Source organism: Mchenga conophoros, linkage group LG20 (genome assembly GCF_057382185.1).
Source record: "Mchenga conophoros isolate Kocher_MC1m ecotype Shallow Benthic linkage group LG20, M_conophoros_male_GT1.1, whole genome shotgun sequence".
Taxonomy (NCBI): domain Eukaryota; kingdom Metazoa; phylum Chordata; class Actinopteri; order Cichliformes; family Cichlidae; genus Mchenga; species Mchenga conophoros.
In genome coordinates this window covers 29,439,773-29,460,458 of record NC_140545.1, presented here as the reverse complement: position 1 = coordinate 29,460,458, position 20,686 = coordinate 29,439,773, and the positions used below count along the sequence as shown (strand labels likewise).

The window sequence follows — 20,686 nt, the reverse complement described above, 5'->3', positions numbered from 1 at the left end:
GTTGCCAACCGCCGTTAAACACAAAGAAGAAGAAGAAGAAGATCCATCACAGCCTCTCTCGTACACACACGATCTTTGGTATGACGTCAGCCGAGTCGGATCTACGATGGCGAACATTCGGTGTGTGAAGGTGAGCAGCAGAATAAACATGAAACACCTCCGCGCTGCCTCGCCGTTTTCTTTGCCTCTGAGGAAATATGACGCTAGACTTTCACCCTGCTTCGGTTTCGATTTGTGCGAGTTTTTCTGGTTCTTTCGGGTTTCTTTGTAGTCCATAAGTTTGAGTGCTCGGCTAGCATACTTGCAGGTTAGCAAACATGCTGATAGCTCCCCCTTCAGCCCTCCCGGCTGACCTCCGGCTGTCAGTTAGATGGACACAGGACACACGAGGGCTTTTAAACATGGCAGCTTAAATTAATTAATTAAATTAATAATGCTGTATTTATATTTCAGTTAATAAAAACCGGTCACTGAGATGGATCTGAAGAGTAAATGAAGGTGCGCGCATGTGTGCTTAGCCCCCTTTTTTTGTTAACTTTGCAAAAACAAGACAAATAACAAATAAGATCATTTAGAAGAAGGTGTTTAAAATTTTTCCCCCCCAGTATTTTACGCATCAGGTTTTTTCAGGCTCAAGTCTGGTCTCTGGAGACTGTCTGCCAACAAAAGCACAATGAGTCTGTGTCACCTTACATCACGGAAGCCTGGGAAGTTTCTTATAATCTCCGGATATTTGATACAAACAGTCTATGTTATGCTGGAGTGTATAAAACCCTGGTTAAACATCCTGTGATTTTCTTTCATGGGGGAAACAAAAGCCTCTTTGGTGGGTGACAAAATGTTCATATGCAGGGAAACCTGTGGCATTATGATGTAATGGGTCTCCTGATGTAGACTGCAAACAATGAACGACTGATCCCAGCAAACGCTGAGGAAACACTGACTGCATCTCCCATATAAAGACACGATCTAGACGTTTACATGTAGAATAATGGTTCATATGCCTCCTATACAATGGAAGGAATGTAGTTCATATTATTGCAGCGCAGACCTTAATTCATGTCTCTTTTTTCTTTAATTAAAACATTTGAATGACAGCTAAATTTCCTATGAAATGTCTGTGATCAGACAGTCAGAAGTTATGTATGTTATTTGTGTTCTTTATGGCGACTGGCTACTTTATATTCAATGTTTCTACCATAAAGGTTTCATTCCTTTAACATGTTTTCAGTCGCCGTTTTGTTAAATTTAAGTAACAATGCCATTTGCTTAGATGTCGGTAAAGATTATGTTTTGGGTTAAAATGCTCCTCATTCCACAGCAGCAGCTACACATACGGCAGGAAGGTCAAAGTACAAGGTACAGCGTTACGAAGAAATGGTGCCAAAGTTCGTCTAGTTCATTCAACTAGCAGTTTTTTCCACTCCAACAGTATCTTTAGGGAAATTGTGGCATGCGATTATTTCGAATTAAAGCTTTCTTTCAATACAGTGTGGATGTTGCAGTATTATACTATTTCTGAAAGGCCTTTATTGATGTATTGATCTGATTACTATTGAATTTCGATCATTGAAAACCACAGCAGAGAGATATTGAATAGGATTCATTGGTAGTCACCTTAAAGACACTGGACAAGATTTTAAAAGTATTTTAAATTCAATGAAGCAGCTTTAACATCAAATATGTTTGACTAACCAAAAACAAATCCCATCACAATTTCATGAAGTGTACCTAATATAATCCATTACTGAGGAATTAACGTTTAACAGATAAAACATGCAGTGTCTTTTTGAAAGGAACCCAGTGATGTTCTGATCTGTCCTTTCACTCGTCTTTCTTATTGGCCTGCGACTTTCTTTCCCCTTTTCTTCTGCCCCCTCCTCTTGTCCCGGTGGGCGTCCCTCTTTACGTGTGTTTTTAACAAATTTCCCATGTGTGGGACTAATAAAGGTTATCTTATCTTATCTTATCTTGAGCAGGGTATGGTCGGCCTGGTAACAGGCGGTGCCTCCGGTTTGGGGCGGGCCACCGTGGAGCGTCTGGTGCAGAGCGGAGCGTCTGCTGTGATCGTGGACCTGCCCTCCTCTGACGGACAGGCTGTGGCAGCCAGTCTGGGAAACCGCTGTGCCTTTGCTCCTGCAGATGTGAGTCCAAAATTCAACCGACGCGAGACTGCATATTTTGGAAACATTAACAGAGAAAGTCACATTTGTAAACACTCCTATCTGTGCGAGCTGTGCGGGGCATAGAGTTTACATGAATCGAATAGAACAAAATGGACCAAAATGCTTCTTACGCCATGTGTGAAATGAATACTGATTGTCCTTTAGCACTAGAACCACAAAAGCGGTCATTTTGACATCCTTGGCATTTAAAAAAAAATCAAGTAACTCTGTTGAATTAAAACACAATCATCTTATATTTCGTGACTTTTCCTAAAAAGGGTTTATTTTAGTGGATTTTTGGGGTGTGTGGGATTAATAAGAAAAAAAAAGGGCAACAACTTCAACCTAGAACCATCGAGGACGCCATTCTGACCCCATAGAAAAGAATGTGGCATACATTTTGACATGAAGGCAGCTAAAACCTGAGCCAGAGACCACTAGATTGATTGACAGACAGATAAATATATAGTGGGGTGAGTTGTGGAAAAATAATTTGAGCATCAAAACCAAACAGATTTCTGAGATTTGTTGAAAGAAAGTGAAAACCTTCGGAAAGGGATCAAAACAGCATGAACGAGGTTCACACCAGCATTGACACAAAGGCAAAATTACAACAGCTCCTTTATAGCCATCACGTGGATACAATCTTTGTCTGTTCAGCGTTTGGATGTGAAATTCTCACCATCGTGTAGATTCTGCATGTGCCACTGGAAATGTAATACCCTGTCAGCTCAGTAGATGGCGCTCACACACAGTAGATGCTGAGCCCCAGTGCATTCATGTTGTATATTTTGGCCATAATTATTCTTATTTGTCCTCTATTTTCCTGCAAACAGGGAATATAAAGAATCTTTGGTGCATTTCGAGTTCTTCTACTGGGGTTGTTATTGGCTGGAATGCTTTATAATTTGATGTGAGCAAAAGGGCTTCTTGTCCTCGTCGTTTTCCAGGTGACATCAGAGGCAGAGGTGCGGTCAGCTGTTTCCCTGGCCAAAGAGAAGTTTGGGAAGTTGGACTTGGCGGTTAACTGCGCTGGCATTGCTGTGGCTGTGAAAACATATAACTTTAAGAAGGACCTCCCTCACAGCCTGGAGGACTTCCAGCGTGTCATCAATGTAAGACGGCCGGACAGATGATCAGATGGACAGAAGAAGTAATCAGAGAATCACATGTGGCTTTTATTTATTTATTTAATTTAACCTGCAGGTGAACATTGCAGGATCTTTTAATGTGATTCGCCTCGCTGCGGGCGAGATGGGGAAGAACGAACCCGACGCAGACGGACACCGAGGCTGCATCATTAACACCGCCAGCGTGGCAGCTTTCGATGGACAGGTAAGGTTAAAAAAAATACTATATATAGTATTTCTTAAGTGAGTGATAAAATAAATGAGTGATTTTGTATTTATTTATTCTTCAGGTTGGACAAGCGGCTTACTCCGCTTCTAAAGGCGGCATCGTTGGGATGACTCTTCCCATCGCACGAGACCTGGCACCCGTGGGCATCAGAGTCATCACCATAGCACCCGGTTAGTGTTCCTACTTAGCCCGTTATAGTTAACTTAGACTAAACCGAAAACTATGTGGAGAAATTAGATTTTCTGATTATTTTATCAAAAATTGACACAAAAATCAACAAAACTGTTTTTTCCTTCAGGGCTCTTCTCCACTCCTCTTCTCGCCGGTCTTCCAGAGAAGGTGCGCTCATTCCTCGCGCGCCAGGTGCCCTTCCCCTCGCGCCTGGGTGACCCCGCTGAGTTTGCTCACCTGGTCACATGCCTGGTTGAGAATCCCATGATCAACGGGGAGGTCATTAGACTGGACGGAGCCATTCGCATGCAGCCCTGAGCCGTTCTCAGCTCAGTGTTTTATCAGAATCTGCTGGCGACACAAAGATACATGAAAGATGTAGTTCGATGTGAGGAGTTTGAGAAAGCAGGAGGGCTGCGGTTTGTTTCTCGTATGGTAGCATTTTCCATTTTAAATTTTGTGTTCACTCACTGATAACTTCTAGCTACTCGTGTAGGTTTGGAGCTAAAATACACAGAAATCCATACGCAGAGAAAAAAAGTGCCCGAGTGCCTTTAAATGTGACGCCAGGTGGTCCTGAATGGGTCCGACTCTTGCTATGAATCATACGTAACATTGTGCATCTGACAGCATCTACAGTGTGAGAACAGGCTGCTGAGTTCATAGAACAAGTCTTGTATGTTTGTCTTTGTGGCTGTATTTACATTGTAAAAATCTGCACACTGTAAATATGTCTGTCAGGAATCACTGACTGTTTTATCAAAATTTTATGGGAATGTAAAAACTGACTATGGTACAATAAACATCACAAGTTTGACTAATCTGTGAGTGAAAGTGGTTAAAAATGATGGAAATTAACCTCACGTGATTGATGTTCTCCTTTTTAATCTGTAGCAAAAAACCCAAACAAATATATAACACAAATCTTATTTTTGCTTTAGTACATGAACTTTCCAGCCTTGTGAAAGCTGGAGGATAAATTATTTTAATTACTGGCACATTGGTTTTCCAGAACAAGTACAAGGGAAAAAAATCCTCAGCAAAACTCTCAAACCTCTAATCAGAAAATAATATTCTCAATAAAGTTACTTCCAGCTTTCTTAAATAGAAACCGACAGAGATTTTGCATTGCCATGAACTTTTTCCCCCCTTCAATTTCTATTATAAATTTTTATTTGTCTTGACATCCAGTCTGTTTGTGGGACACATCACTGAGTCATTATGTCGGTTCGGAAGAAAAACATGAGCATTCTTTGCTCTGTGTTAAGATCCTTTATCGTCTAGACAAATATACTTCTTAATAAATCTACTTTTCATCCATGGAAAGAGAAAAGTCTAAAATCTCAGTGCACGCCTGTCCATTTACTGTAATTATTATTATAATTATTACAATCTCCCCGGGATGTTTACCTGACATGCAGCTTGGTGTCACATGCGTATGTATGTATGTACACGTACATACTAGGGGTGCAACGATACACAAAATTCACGGTTCGGTTCGATACTTTGGTGTCACGGTTTGATATTTTTTCGATACAAAAAAAAATGTTCATGCCTTTTTAATTTGTCATTTATTAAAATTATAAATATATATTTTAACTCAAAAGTACAGTTTTTAAATTTAATGTTGCTGAAACAACAAAGTAATAAAAAAATAAATTATCTGATTGAGGAATCACTCATCTTTGGAACAGAGTTTATTACAGAAAAATGTCACTTTCCAAAATAAAAGCTATACTATACGCTTCTTCTGGGCTATATTCTCAGCAGCATATTAAACATATCATAAGGCGAATCATGTGCTAACGGCTGCCTAAATGACTCGGGTAAAGTTTGTAGCATGCGTGCTTGTTGTTTTTGTCTGCTTCCACTTGTCTTTGCACTAGGATGATGTCGGCGTAAATGTGCAGTCATATTCATTGTGTTCCCACTAGTGCTGTTAGCGTTAATCTGAAATGACGTTAACGCCACAACACGGCAAATCTCCGTTAACAAGCTACCGCGGATCGCCCGTGCGAGGGGCTGGACGGCCAACACGTTAACGAGCAAACTGCACTAACGCACTAGTTCCCACCCATGTAATTGAGCATTGCGTGGCACATCCAACATACTGTTTTACTTTTGTCCATGACGCGCTTACCTTTAGGGTCATACGTCACATGAAAACCAAAATAGTTCCAAACGCTAGATCTGAATGAGGGTGGGGGAGGTCCAATTTGCCATGTTGCAAGGAGAGCTTAACTTCTGTCTCGCTAGCTTTCCCTGCGCATAGTGAATCTGCGTTCGACTACTCCGCCTAGGCTGCACTGTCGAGCGCAGATCCACTGAGCGCTCAACACAGACAGCATCGTCAGAAGGAAAGTTGATAAAATAAATTAAAAATTTTGTATTGTTCGATACATATGCGTACCGAACTGAAAGCACTGTATCGAACGGTTCAATATCGATACAAGTATTGTTGCACCCCTAATACATACATAAAGATTGGAGGGATGACCTGTGTTTCCTGTGTGTTAAAGATTGAGTGAAATCTCTAGAACAAACCTGGTGTCTGCTCTGGTGGCACTAATAGTGTTAAACTTTAATGTTTTTGTCAGCATATTAAGAAAAGTCTCTCAGGGTGACTGGATATTTGAGGGCTTGTTGTTTTAATACAAGGCACTGCACGGTTTAGAAAGATCTGTACTGGGCACAGTTTACCACAGATTGAATTCAAAACCAGTGCCAAACAGAGAAATGCCCATTTTGCGACCAAGGGAGATACCCGTTCCCAGCACCTTGACTTCGACACCTGTGGGACTAACTCCCACTCCTGTGTCTAATCCCAGACCAACTGTAGCTTTGACTGGACCAGCAGAGGCTGAAGCACTGGCTATTTCTGCTCTGGCAAAGGCTTGGGCACCAGAGGCCACAGAGGCTTCAGCTCCTGCGCTGGCATTGGGTCCTTTGGCCTCTGCGTCAAAAACACTCCATTCAGCACGGGCGTGCCCCACTCCCGCTTCAGCATACGCTCCGGCTTTGGGAAGACGCTTCCCTGGTTTGTCCTCAAATGCATCTGCAAATGTTCCAGCCCGAGCAAAGGTTTCCTCAGTAAAAGCTCTGCCAGGCCGATCAAAGGTATCGATCATCTCAAGTGCTCCACCTGCATGGGCTGTAAGTAAGGAGAAATGTAATCTGAGCTACATAGAAGACAATGTTATAGCAGTGGATATTCCTACAATATTATAGAAATGGGATTTAAAAATGTACTAAAACAAGAATTATGCTAATGATGGACTAACAAACACTGTTGTTAATGCAAAGGTGTTAAACCTCACAAATATGAAAGGCAAATATGTCCTATCACATGAAAATATCAATATTGTTTTTCTATCAATAAGTATCAATATTGTATTCTCTGTCACACACACACACACACACACACACACACACACACACACACACACACACACACACACACACACACACACAGGTGAAACCTACCTTCCATATTTTCTGTTATCGTGCCTTTGTTTCCACTTTCTTTCTCCCAGCCTGAGCTGCTTCTTTTTTGGATATGTCCTGGAAAAAAAAAGTCACTTTTGAAATACTTGCACATATAAACATTTAAACACTATAAGGCGCTTAAACATCCAGTACTTTCTTCATTGTTATTGGTCAGTTGTTGTTTAAAAAGCTGGGAGAACTGTTGTAAAAAATTAATATAGAAAAATATCAGTTACACACAAATAAAAGATGGTTTGTCATCATCCGTGAATAAGTTTTAAGTTTACTCATTGAAACAATAACTGGTAAGAACAAGTCAATTAAAATATCATATATTAATATATACTACACCATTTGATATGGACTGTAGAATGTAAGACTCAGATAATCAGATTATTATCCCATGACTACTTACCCGAATAATGTTTCTTGGGTTACAGGAAATGTTTGCACGCCTTTGCTGCAAGCACTGAGGGACAGAGGAATAAATAGCAGACCAGGAGGGTGGAGGCCTTGGGGGGGTTTACAAGTGACTCACAAGATTCTTTTAAACAGAATGCAAAAGTGAAACTAACAGTGGCATAGACTGTTAGTTTGTTCCAGGCTGCACTGTGAAGGCAGGATATATATAAACAGTACTTGAGGGTTTAAAAGTTCAACTTCTACCACCCCAGATATCTGTACTGTATGATACAGGTAAAGTTGTTAAATTGAGTATATTCAAGTAATACAAATCTGCTCGAGATTTTACAGTGTTCCTGTTTGTCTTCAGTTCTTGAACATCACTTAACTGTAGTGCTACATGGAAACTGAAAGTTCTTCTAGGGCTGGGAGATATGACCTAAAATTCATATCGCGATATAATTTGAAGCATGTGCGGCAACGATATATATCACGATATATTATTTTCTTCTGTATAACGTATTTTCTATACTATAAGGCACACTTAAAATCCTTTAATTTTCTCAAAAATCGAGAGTGTGCCTTATGTATGAATTCTGGTTGTGCTTACTGACCTCGAACAGATTTTGGCGTGCAGAAATCTGTTAAAAATGTTTTAGTACAACTTTGGTAAGCCACACTGCTTGATGGATTGTCAGAGCATTACGGCTGCCATAGTGAGGAGCTTCGCGGAGTAATCTGGGTCCAAAACTCCGTCCGCTTCAAGTCCCAAAGTCAAACGAACACCGAGAGTTAAAAACGGTCTAAATTCTTTCATCTTTAATTAAATCATCAGCGTTGCTGCTTTACCGGGTGTAACAATTAAGTTTAACATCCAGGCATCCATGAAAACAGAATTTATGAAATTTAATGGAGTTAGAAGTTAACAGGAAGTTAGCTCGCTAGTTTACACCTAAACATTTCATACCATGTTCTGACTGAGAGATATATCACGATATTTGAAACTAATTCAAACGTACAGCTCTGCTACCACTTCCAACATAAATGAAGACAGAAAACTAAACAGCAGTGGCGTTTGCAGGGTTACTGAAGTTGGACTACCTGGTATATAATGTGCTACGTGATTGCTAGCGACACAGCTATGTTAGCATAACATTAGCACAGTGAAGCTGGAGGATGAACGCCAACTTTTTTTTCCACTCGATAAAAGTGAACGTGAGGGATTCTGGTGGTCAGGGACAAATGCAATCGCATGGCAGGATGCTATACACGGGGCAAACTTCAGTCAGGAGAACAACTGAGATTATTCATCCACAATACGAGGTTAGTTACTAATATACTGCAATAACATGGGAATAGAGCAGCTGCGAGAGAATTCAACATTAATGAATCAATGTTACAGAAGTGGAGGAAGCGCAGTTTTTGGCTTTCCCCATATTTCAAAAGTGCTTCATCTCTTTGCTATGACTGTCGTCCAGCATAATTTGCAGATGATAATGGTTGTAGCCGCTGCGATGCTTTCGACCAAAACAGGCGCAGCCGGATGACATCATCAACATGCGCTATCGCGATAGAGCGATATAGTCATCTCTATCGTTGGCCAAATTTATATCGTTTCTATCGTATATCGTTTCTATCGCCCACCCCTAAATCATCAAATCTGCACTTGAATGTATCAAAACCTAAAAACTATGTAGCTTCTAAAGAGAAAACAAACCAAAAAACAGGTTTTAAGTCTGTACCAGCTGATTCTGACACCAAAGGTTCACTGGTTTGCTTCCAGATGTAAAAAAAACCAAATTAAGACAAACTGCAGGAAAAAGAGTGTCATAATTTAATATGTGAGCTAGTGGCAGTTAGAAGGCTTTTAGTTTCACTTTGAGTCACAAGCCTCCAGCCTGAAAGAGAAAGCAAAACCAAGTTGAAATAAGTTGTTTGTTTTTAGATATCTGCACAGTAGATGAGAATTTATTTAGCTTTTGCTTGAAAGAGAGGGATCAATAAACAGTTTTTGCCATTATTCCATCCTCAGGTGTTTTACTCTGAATGAACAAATGCCAACATCAGTTTAGAGCTGCAGTTTCCTGGAGCCTCTGGGAGACATTGTATGTTATCACAGTATTGTGGTGATACAGAAGACAAGAAAGAAAGAAACAAAGTTCCTCACTATATAAAGAAAATTCATAGCCACATTAGACTTAATTGATGATTTTTTCCCAGTCCTTTTTTTGTTGAGTGCTTTTTTTGGAATTTCTGCAGCTTCATGACTCACTAGATTTCACATTCTCTTCAGTGCTTTTATTGAGTGTTTTATGATATCGAGGTCATATTAAGAAAAGTAGAACAAGCGTCATACCGAATTCTCAAAGTAGTTTATTCTTAGTTGAGGAAGTGAAGGCATCCTTTCGAGCCCTGCACGTTAAAGAGAAATCAAAAAGTTCAGATAACATTTTGCTATTTTTCTGAATTTAGTTTTGTAGGTAGGAATAAATCGATTTATGGGCCCAGTGTTTGCTGAGTGACCCGTTTCAGTCTGGAGTTTTGTGTTATTATAGGCTAAAGTTTTATATCATGTTCAGCGTGACACAGTGTGGAAAGTTTAGTTGCTACATGTTACAACCAAGACCAGTCTCGAGACATCCAACTCTAATAAGCTACAATGAATTTTCCTTTTCCTTGTCACCACCTGCGGGATGGTGTGTGTTCTTTAATCTCAGTGTCATAAAGTGATAAAGTAAGATGATAAAATAAGCGAAGTGGTAAAACTTTGTGCTCATATGAGAATATTAAATCTGAAAGCAATAAAAATAAACACACACAATATCATTTATCAATTTTAATGTTGTTATCAGCAGCGACAACACATATTAAGAAAAATCTTTCAGGAGTGATTGGAGATGTCATGATAATTTATTAATTATATGCAAATTTGAGGGCTTGTTGTTTTAATACAAGGCACTGCACGGTTTAGAAAGATCTGTACTGGGCACAGTTTACCACAGACTGAATTCAAAACCAGTGCCAAACAGAGAAATGCCCATTTTGCGACCAAAGGAGATACCCGTTCCCAGCACCTTGGCTTCGACACCTGTGGGACTAACTCCCACTCCTGTGTCTAATCCCAGACCAACTGTAGCTTTGACTGGACCAGCAGAGGCTGAAGCACTGGCTATTTCTGCTCTGGCAAAGGCTTGGGCACCAGAGGCCACAGAGGCTTCAGCTCCTGCGCTGGCATTGGGTCCTTTGGCCTCTGCGTCAAAAACACTCCATTCAGCACGGGCGTGCCCCACTCCCGCTTCAGCATACGCTCCGGCTTTGGGAAGACGCTTCCCTGGTTTGTCCTCAAACGCATCTGCAAATGTTCCAGCCCGAGCAAAGGTTTCCTCAGTAAAAGCTCTGCCAGGCCGATCAAAGGTATCGATCATCTCAAGTGCTCCAGTTGCATTAGTAGTAATGCCTCCACCTGCTCGCATAACTGCATGGGCTGTAAGTAAGGAGAAATGTAACCTGAGCTACATAGAAGACAATGTTATAGCAGTGGATATTCCTACAATATTATAGAAACGGGATTTAAAAATGTACTAAAACAAGAATTATGCTAATGATGGACTAACAAACACTGTTGTTAATGCAAAAGTGTTAAACCTCACAAATATGAAAGGCAAATATGTCCTATCACATGAAAATAGCAATATTGTTTTTTTTATCAATAAATATCAGTATTGTATTCTCTCTCTCTCTCTCTCTCTCTCTCTCTCTCTCTCTCTCTCTCTCTCTCTCACACACACACACACACACAACTTACCACCAGCATCTGCAATTGAAAAAAAAAGAAAAATGTTATGTAGACAAGTTTTGTCTAAATCACATTAATCATGTTTAAGTCAAAATAACTTATCATTGTGTGCAGCTGACAGTAAGTGCACTGCATTCAAGAAGAAAGCAGAGTATCCTACAAACCAACATTATCATATTTTATGTTTTGCTTCAAGTTTTCTGCTGGACATCTGTCACAGTTCTATTATAAACCATCATCTATACTCATAGCTTTGGTTAAATTACACCCTTAAAATTATGTTAGCAGCCTGTGTGTGAAACCTACCTGCCATGTTTGCTGTTATCGCCCCTTTATTTCCACATTTTGTCTTCCAGCCTGAGCTGCTTCTTGTTTGGATATATCCTGGGAAAAAAAGTGACTTCAGTGACTGAAATACTTGGACATATAAACATTTAAACACTAAGAGGCGCTTAAACATGCAGTTTCTTTTTTCATTGTTTTGATTTGTTTTTCAGAACAAAATGCGAGTTAATTAAAGTTAATAAGTTAATCTGTTTCCTGGAAAAGCCTGGAAACGGTTTGCCTACCTGGCATCTTTTGGCCGGTTATTGTTAAAGAAACCGGGAGAACTTCTGTAAAAAATCAATATAGAAAAATATCAGTTACACACAGATCTTCAATCCAAGATGGCGCCGCGGATGGCAGCCTCGGTACTGCGCTCTCTCGCACTTTTCTTGTTTCTGTTTATTTTCTGCCACCAGGGACAACATCATACTGGATCACTGCTACACCACTCTAAAAGATGCCTATCGCTCTGTGCCCCGGGCAGCTTTGGGACATTCTGATCACTGCATGGTCCATCTTATTCCAGTTTATAGGCAAAAACTCAGACGTGCCAAGCCTGTAGTCAAAACTGTGAAGAAGTGGACTAACGCAACAAAGCAGGAACTGCAGGACTGTTTTGACTCCACTGATTGGACTGTTTTTGAAGCTGCATCTGAGAACCTAGATGAGCTCACGGACACTGTGACATCATACATCAGTTTCTGTGAAGACGTGTGTGTGCCAACAAAGACCTTTTGCACATACAACAACAATAAACCATGGTTCACTCCTAAACTCCAACATCTTCGTAAGGCCAAGGAGGACGTCTACAGAAGTGGTGACAGGGTCCTGTACAAGCAAGCCAGGAACACACTGACCAAGGAGATCAAAACAGCTAAAAGGATCTACTCCCAGAAGCTGGAAGAACGGCTCTCAGCCAACGACCCTGCGTCAGTGTGGAGGGGCCTGCAGGAAATCACCAGCTACAGACGCCCCCCACCCAGCATTGAAGCAAACAAAGACCTGGCCAATGAGTTAAACACTTTCTATTGCAGGTTTGAGATGGACAGACTCCCACGCCCCACCCTCCCCTCCCCAGGGACATTGCTTCAGACATTGACCCCCAACACACCTTCCACCTCTCCCCCCTTCACCCTGCCCCTCCCCAATCAAGACTCAACGACCACCCCCACCCTCCCCAATCCAGACTCAACGACCACCACCACCCTCTCCAATCCAGACTCAACGACCTCCACCACACCTCTCACCCCCCTTACCTCCTCCCTGAAACTCAGAATACACACTCAGGATGTGAGCCGACTATTCCAGAAACAGAAGCCCAGGAAAGCCCCCGGACCAGACGGCGTCTCACCCTCCTGCCTCAAAACCTGTGCTGAACAGCTGGCTCCCATCTTTACTCGCATCTTCAACAGATCCCTGGAGCTGTGTGAAGTTCCCTCCTGCTTCAAACGCTCCACCATCATCCCTGTTCCCAAGAAACCCACCATCACAGGACTGAATGACTACAGACCTGTCGCCTTGACGTCTGTGGTCATGAAATCCTTCGAACGACTGGTGTTAGCCCATCTGAAAGACATTACAGGCCACCAGCTGGACCCTCTGCAGTTTGCCTACCGGGCAAACAGGTCGGTGGATGATGCAGTGAACATGGGGCTGCATTACATCCTGCAACACCTTGACCGCCCGGGAACTTATGCCAGGGTCCTGTTTGTGGACTTTAGTTCGGCTTTTAACACCATTGTGCCTGAACTTCTTTCCTCCAAACTCTCCCAGCTCAGCGTGTCACCAGCTACCTGTCAGTGGATCACCAGCTTCCTGACAGACAGAAAGCAACAAGTGAGGCTGGGGGAGATCACCTCTGAAACCCGGTCCCTCAGTATTGGTGCCCCTCAAGGATGTGTCCTCTCACCACTACTGTTCTCCCTCTACACTAACGACTGCACCTCCAAGAACTCGGCTGTCAAACTCCTAAAGTTTGCAGATGACACCACTGTCATTGGCCTCATTCAGGATGGTGATGAGTCTGCATACCGGCAGGAAGTTGAGCGGCTGGTACTCTGGTGCAGTCAGCACAATCTGGAGCTGAACACTCTTAAGACTGTAGAGATGACAGTGGACTTCAGGAGACATCCCTCAACTCTGCTCCCCCTCACCATATCAGACAGCCCTGTGTCAACTTTGAAGACCTTCAAGTTCCTGGGTACAACCATCTCCCAGGACCTGAAGTGGGAGACCAACATCAACTCCATCCTCAAAAAGACCCAGCAGAGGATGTACTTCCTGAGACAACTGGGGAAGTACAGTCTTCCACAGGAGCTGCTGATCCAGTTCTACACTGCGGTCATTGAGTCTGTCCTGTGCTCCTCCATCACAGTCTGGTATGGAGCAGCCACTAAACAGGACAGGAGCAGACTGCAGCGGACCGTACGGGCAGCAGAAAGGATCATCGGCACCCCCCTGCCCTCCATCCAGGATCTGTACCTCTCAAGAACCAGGAAACGGGCAGGGAAAATCATCACAGACCCCTCACACCCTGCACACAGACTTTTTGATCTGCTGCCCTCTGGCAGACGGTACAGAAGCCTGCAGACCAGGACCACCCGTCACAGGAACAGTTTCTTTCCCCTCGCCATCTCCCTTCTTAACAGTTGACCTGTCACACTGCTCCCACTGCCAGACTGCAACTGCACCTTATGTACATTTTGTAGTATTCATTCCACCTCATTCATTTCTGTATTTTATGTATATAAGTTTAGATTCGTTATTTATAGTTGGTTTACACAGCTTTGTGTATGTATGTGTAATGTGTATATATAGACACTTGTGTGTGTGTGTGTGTGTGTGTGTGTGTGTGTGTGTGTGTGTGTGAGAGAGATTTACATTGCTGTGCTTGAGAGCCACCATCTACCGGAACCAAATTCCCTGTATGTGTCTGCACATATACTTGGCCAATAAACACGATTCTGATTCTGATTCTGATAAATTACAAGTTCTTTTAAATATAATGCAGAAGTGAAACTAGTCGCACAGACTGTTATTTGGGTAACACTTGTTCCAGGCTGCAGTCAGGAAATACAAATCTGCTCAAACAGAGAAATACCCATTTTGCGACCAATGGAGATACCCGTTCCCAGCACCTTGGCTTCCAAACCTGTGACACAAAGGCTTCAGCTCCTGCGCAGACATTGGGTCCTTTGGCCTCTGCATCAAAAACGCTCCATTCAGCAAAAACAAGCGCGTCCATGCTCACAGGTGTACACACGGGTGATCACACCCACAAACTACACCCTTTTTGGCTCCTACCTCAAAGCACACTGTGTTCTGTTGATCTTATGTGCTGCACAATAATGTTTAATATTTAGTATTTACTGTCATATTCCCATATATCATTGTGATGTTGTTTATTCTATTACTCTTGTTCTCTTCTGCTTGTTTTCTTTTTTCTTTCTCAGCAGGTGATCCAGGTGATTGATATATGCATTTTTTTTCTCTGCCCGTTCTGTTGGTTTATGTTTTTTTCCCTTCTCCCCCGTCCCTCTTCTCAGCTGTTTCTCTTTCCCTCTTTCTTTCTCCCCTTCTTTCCCCCAGTCAAGTCTGTCTCGTATTCAGTAAGTGAAAATAAAATAAACTATAAAAGGTGAATCAAATGGACCATTACGGCAAGGCTGGGATGGTCAGTTTGGTAAAGTAAATCCGTTGGGCATCTTTCTTTGCCTTTAGACAACAATTCTGATGGCAAAAGAGCCAAACGGGACATACAAAGACACAAAATGCACTTGGACACACACACACAAACACACAGAGTGACACAGAGAAGATTTGTATAACAGTAAAATTTTGCCCTCAGTACAGTTTTATTGCAAATGAGAAAACACTTGTGCCTTGCAGAGCCACAAATAATATCTACATGCGCTGTTTAGCTCTACTACGCTTGGTAATACTGCCATAAGCAGAAACTTCTGAATGTAATATCCAGGTTATGTTTTATGCAACAGCACCTCGCATTAATTTGGCCGGCCTTGCAGGCACCAAAGAGGTTCTTGGGTTTTTTTAAACCCTACAGATCAACAGCAGAAGCATCATTTGAGTAAAATAAATGAAGGATTGCATTTTGCCATTAATATGTTATGAATCAGTGCCGTAAAACAGTGGATAGAACTGCTACAAACAAGTAGGAAGTAGGAGAAGTTGAAGGTGGAAGTCTTGCTTTAATAACATGTACTGCATCCCTGACAAATTGCATTAAAAGAGCTGTGTGTGGACACAAATGACACTCTAACCACTCCCCTCTCACCTTAACCAAACAGAATTTTTCCACCAGTGAAAAAAGAAAACGAAGGGAAACGCATCTTAACCAGAAAATCTGCTCATAGCTTGTTTTAATACTATTTAATACTATTAATAAATAGAACAATCGCTCGTCCTAAAGGTCATCCAGTTCTGCAATAATGATCAATAAAGTTGTTATTTTTCTTGGGTCCTGTTTTTGTTTTCTGGAGTGTAACTCTTTAACTTTAACTGTCAACGGGGTTCCTCCGGGGACATTTGGGGACATTCTCTCCTTTAAAAAAAAGGGCAGAAAAAATGAGAAAAATAAAAATCAACAGTCCTCTTCTCTTGCTTCCTCTAATCAAAACAGCATACCACTGACTTGATGTTTAGCTAATGGATGCTTAATTGAAACCAGTATTCCCTCAGCTGCTCTGGGATTAATGTGCCTCTGCGGGGGATCAACTGGAGCCTGGATGGCACTCAAGCTGCGCTGCTTGTTTGAGACAGTGTCAGAGTTATGGCTGTCTTTAATTGGAGGCATTAAGACCCTAGGCCCGTTTTAAAATAAAAACAGAAAACAAATTATAGCGCAGGCGGGGTGCAGAAGAGAGGTGAAGGGTAAAAAAGAATAAATGCGAGACAGAGAATCGAGACGGGATGAAGGTCGCCACGCTTTGCAGCTCAGTAGGGGGCACGATCTGATATCCTCGTGTTGGTGTTGTTCCCAGATCATCATACTAAATGTTGTTCCAGGATCAACATTGCAAGTGACCAATCAGAATGTTGTGACGTCATACTTTTGCGACTTCGGGAAAAACCGGCGTAAAACAAAAAACTGTACTTAAGCTGCGAGAAACTGCCTCTGTCCGCCGATCAACGGACCCTGACCCTAACCCTAACCGTAACCCTTTAATAAACAGTAAGCAGAATTGATATTGTCCTTGCAACATTGGAATTTCATAAATCTGCTTCTGTCTGGGGGATGATTCGGCAAGGGGACCATAAAAACATCACTGATGGAGACTGTTTGTCTGACTGAATGTCAGAATAGAGTCTGTCCTCTTGTCTTCCCTCTGAATGAAATAAAAATGACAGCATGACATCTGCAGCGAGAAGACGGTGGTGATGGGTGGAGGAGTCAGCGATCGTGAGTTCATTTGGCCAAATCACATCAGATTAGCTCAGATCTTTTCATTCACAGAATTTTGTGGGGTTTTGATTTGTTTTTTAAACTGCTGAATTTCCCAGCAAGTTGTTTTTCATACTGTGCTTTCCTCAAATCTATAGAAACCTCAAGGGCGATCCTGTCGGTGTCGTCATGTTGTTGTATATAGAATCAAAACTGTAGGACATGATCAATGTGACTGTTTGCTGGTAATTCTTTTAAACTGAAATAAAATGTCAGCAGGTTATATTGTAGTCTGCAACACACCATCACATACTTCTTGTCCATGCATCCCTTATGCTACAGTCACACTGGGAAAAACATTGCTTGGAGACCATGCCAAAACAAATAAGTTTACAATCTCACTGACAATGCGGAGGATGCTTTGACGACAGGCAGCAAGTCTACCACCTCTCTCTCGATCAGTTGCTGCATTCAAACCAACTGATTTGCTATTAATTGGAGTGCAGTTGGCAATTGCATGTGAAATATTACAGCGACTAACTATTAGCTGAAATTGCTAATCTGTTATCATCTACATACATAAAAATTCATATTCTGTAGTTACATTCAGACCCTCGGTCAGAAATTCTGAAATCCCTCCTAGAAAAGTTGGTGCAGGACGGCTATTTAAAATGACACAATGCACTTTTATAGGGATATAATCAGGATACAACCAGTTGGCAACCAGCTGAGTCGAATCCTATACTGCAGATGCATTACACAGACAAGCTGTTCTCACTGGCGCAAAGTGAATCAGATTCAATGTGCAGAGTCAACCGGCAACACACTTGCATCCTGACTGCGTTCATAAATTCAGACTGCAATTACTTGCAACCCTTTGTCAATCTTTCTGATAGTCCTGCAGTCTTGAGTCTTGCCTTGCACGTTCAACCTCTGGTTGCCATAACTACTTGCACCCAGTTAGGAAATTCAAAGAATGCAGTGCAATCCCAGGCCATTGCTGATTTCTCCTAGTTGCAAGAAGGTTGCTGTCCTGTTTTTACTGCAGTATGACTAACGACAGCACTGAGTGCATGTATGTTTTACTACATATAAAGGTTTGTGATTGTAATCTTTTTAATGTATACAGAATATCATCAGTCATTTGAGAGTAATAATTTGGAGTGCGGAGTAATTTACTAATGGCCCTATTTAATCATTCTGCAGATCAAGAATCTCTTTAAAGGACAACATTTGACAAGGGAAGGACTACTAACACTGGCAGATCTGACACTATTTCCCACCTTATGTTGAATAAAAGCCAAATATTAATGTAATAAATTATATCATCTACAACAGAGAACAGGCCAGGAAAAAAAATCTAGTCATTTTGGCTGCAGCAGCCCCTCTGCTCCCTTTGTTTGCTTCTTTTTCAAAGAGATCCACTTCCTATTGCTGAAAGCAGAAACTGACTGTCAGAATTCGAGCTAGCCGTGGATTCGTGTTCCTTTTCCTTGAGTGCGGTGGTGAAACGGTTAAAGATGTTCGTAAGGTGTCAGAGTCTGTTTCAACTGAGCCCGTGGTTTTTTTTTCTACCAGGTGCACAACGTGGTTTCCAGCTTCTATTGTTTACTGCTAACTCCCTTCCGCTACTGCAGTTACCTTCTTCCTCCATTGTTCTCATTCTCTCTCAATATCAGTCTCTCCCTCTTTCAACTTCTTTCACTCTTGGTACAAATTTCTCCATGCTTTTCCTCCATCTGATGGACCCAATCTGTACCCATCTGATAAATCAGATGATGTGTTTCTTTTGTTGTTCACTTCCTGCCCACCCACCTCTTCCCTTTCATCTGTCCTTGGTGTGCATACAGTGTTTCCCACATACATGTCATGTACTATGTACAACACCTACACAATCGCACACATCCACGCTCACACACAGATCAACCACAGTGCAATGCATATCACGGTTGCTCTAGTTTTTTGTTTGGCCCCAAAAAACGTTTGCACAAGCTGATTTACCACAACACCTTCTCTCACACCTACACGCACAAAACACTGAATAAAAATGCTTTATGAGCTCCATTACTTCCTGAAACATATTAATGTATCAATGACATCAACTTTATCGTTAGCGGGGCTTCTTGTTTATGTTTTGGTTGGTTTTTAATGCCTCCCCTTTCAAATCACCTCTTCCTCTTCCTCAAATCCACCTCTTTATTCTTCGCCCCCCTTTTTACGTCAAAGCCACGCTTCCGATAATTGCATCATGACTTCAATCAACATTAAGAGAGGAAAAAAAAAAAAAAAAAGCATGGGCGTGCCCCACTCCTGCCTTAGCATAGGCTTTGGGAAGACGCTTCTCAGGTTTGTCCTCAAAGGCATCTGCAAATGTTCCAGCCCGAGCAAAAGTATCCTCAGTAAAAGCTCTGCCAGGCCGATCAAAGGTATCGATCATCTCCACTAACACTAGCAGTAACTCCTCCACCTGCTCACACAACTGCATGTGCTGTAAGTAAGGAGAAATATCATATTTGATATATAGTTATGGCCAGAAGACACATACATTCATCAGAAGAATCAATGTCGTGGCACTTTTGGGCTTTTAATTTTTTTTTTTTTGTTGTTGTTTTTATAATCATTAAAGATGTGTCATTTGAACTGTTGTTTATCACCCAAACCCTCAAATTCCCATGTCATTAATGCCCATGATGAATGTACGTAAACTTCTGACCAAAACCGGATATAGAAGACAATGTTACAGTGTGAGTTATTCATAGAGTATCATTTAAATAGGATGGAAAATTCTGTAATTATACAAGAATGATGTTATGATGTTATAGTAAGAATGTCGTGAATGCAAAGGTGTTATACTTCATGACTGTTAATGCAAATATGCAACATAACTATAAAAAATACATTCAATTATTTCAAGTCATCACTTAATGTGTAAAAAGACCCACTCAGTTTTCTTTACTTTTGCACCCACAAATAATTTGACAAAAACAACATCAACAACTTACCCCCAGCATCTGGATTCGAAAGAAAAAAAAGACAAAAATCATGTAGAATTTTTCTTCTTAATCATATGAAGGCTCTAATTGTTGGTTGCGAGCTGCCGCTTAGATGCTTGTATGTGCCCGGGGTTGTTGATGGGTCTGTATGCAATGATGGGCGTAGCTGCGGGAAGTTTATTGTTTTTTTTGTTGATGAGTGAGTATAGGGGTGGGATTTAATAAGTTTTCTTCGTCCCACTCCTTTTTCAGGCAATTTTTGTTTTTTGTTTTGTGTATTTTATGTTCAATATAGGTATTTGTTGTGCCTGAAAATGAATAAATAAATGAATGAAAATGAATGAAAAATGTCAAACTTGTTTAACTTGAAATTACTCCATTACAGGAAGCAGAGTACTCTTCTCTACAGGCTGACCTTGCAATGATGCTCATCTTCAAGGTTTTCTGCTAGAAATGTGTTTTATAAGCACCTAAAGTCCTTCTTCAGTTTTGAGAGAAAGTGACAATGTTGGTTAAATTACACCCTTCAATTTACATTAGAAACCTACCTCCAGAATTCGTGGTTATTTTCCTTTTATTTCCACAT

The 20,686-nt window shown here is 41.4% G+C and overlaps 2 protein-coding genes and 1 long non-coding RNA gene across 4 annotated transcripts; 1 reads left to right on the top strand and 2 right to left on the bottom strand.

Annotated features, from left to right (window-relative positions):
* hsd17b10 (hydroxysteroid (17-beta) dehydrogenase 10) lies at positions 1–4,516 on the top strand. 2 transcript variants are annotated; one of them, XM_085259730.1, is made up of 6 exons: positions 1–130; positions 1,980–2,144; positions 3,116–3,280; positions 3,372–3,500; positions 3,586–3,694; positions 3,823–4,516. In XM_085259730.1, the coding sequence occupies exons 1-6, from the start codon at positions 107–109 to the stop codon at positions 4,011–4,013; spliced, it is 783 nt and encodes a 260-aa protein (XP_085115856.1). In that variant the 5' UTR covers positions 1–106; the 3' UTR covers positions 4,014–4,516. The 2 variants fall into 2 exon arrangements, with proteins under 2 accessions (XP_085115856.1, XP_085115857.1); XM_085259731.1 differs by having other exon boundaries at positions 97–120.
* Positions 4,517–4,560: 44 nt separating this feature from the next.
* On the bottom strand, positions 4,561–7,695 carry LOC146551062 (uncharacterized). The gene is made up of 3 exons (XM_085259732.1): positions 7,597–7,695; positions 7,179–7,256; positions 4,561–6,846 (listed from the first exon to the last, which is right to left on the bottom strand). The coding sequence occupies exons 2-3, from the start codon at positions 7,183–7,185 to the stop codon at positions 6,392–6,394; spliced, it is 462 nt and encodes a 153-aa protein (XP_085115858.1). The 5' UTR covers positions 7,186–7,256; positions 7,597–7,695; the 3' UTR covers positions 4,561–6,391.
* A 3,990-nt stretch (positions 7,696–11,685) lies between these two features.
* On the bottom strand, positions 11,686–20,686 carry LOC146551061 (uncharacterized). The gene is made up of 3 exons (XR_014890226.1): positions 20,110–20,686; positions 11,949–11,993; positions 11,686–11,763 (listed from the first exon to the last, which is right to left on the bottom strand). It is a non-coding gene; the product is annotated as an uncharacterized LOC146551061 (long non-coding RNA).

Bases quoted from the DNA above. Each gene is read 5' to 3' on its own strand.
- hsd17b10 (XM_085259730.1), top strand. From the start codon at position 107: ATGGCGAACATTCGGTGTGTGAAG. The intron at 2,145-3,115 runs GTGAGTCCAAAA...GTCGTTTTCCAG, and splicing joins GTGCCTTTGCTCCTGCAGAT to GTGACATCAGAGGCAGAGGT. The intron at 3,501-3,585 runs GTAAGGTTAAAA...TTTATTCTTCAG, and splicing joins TGGCAGCTTTCGATGGACAG to GTTGGACAAGCGGCTTACTC.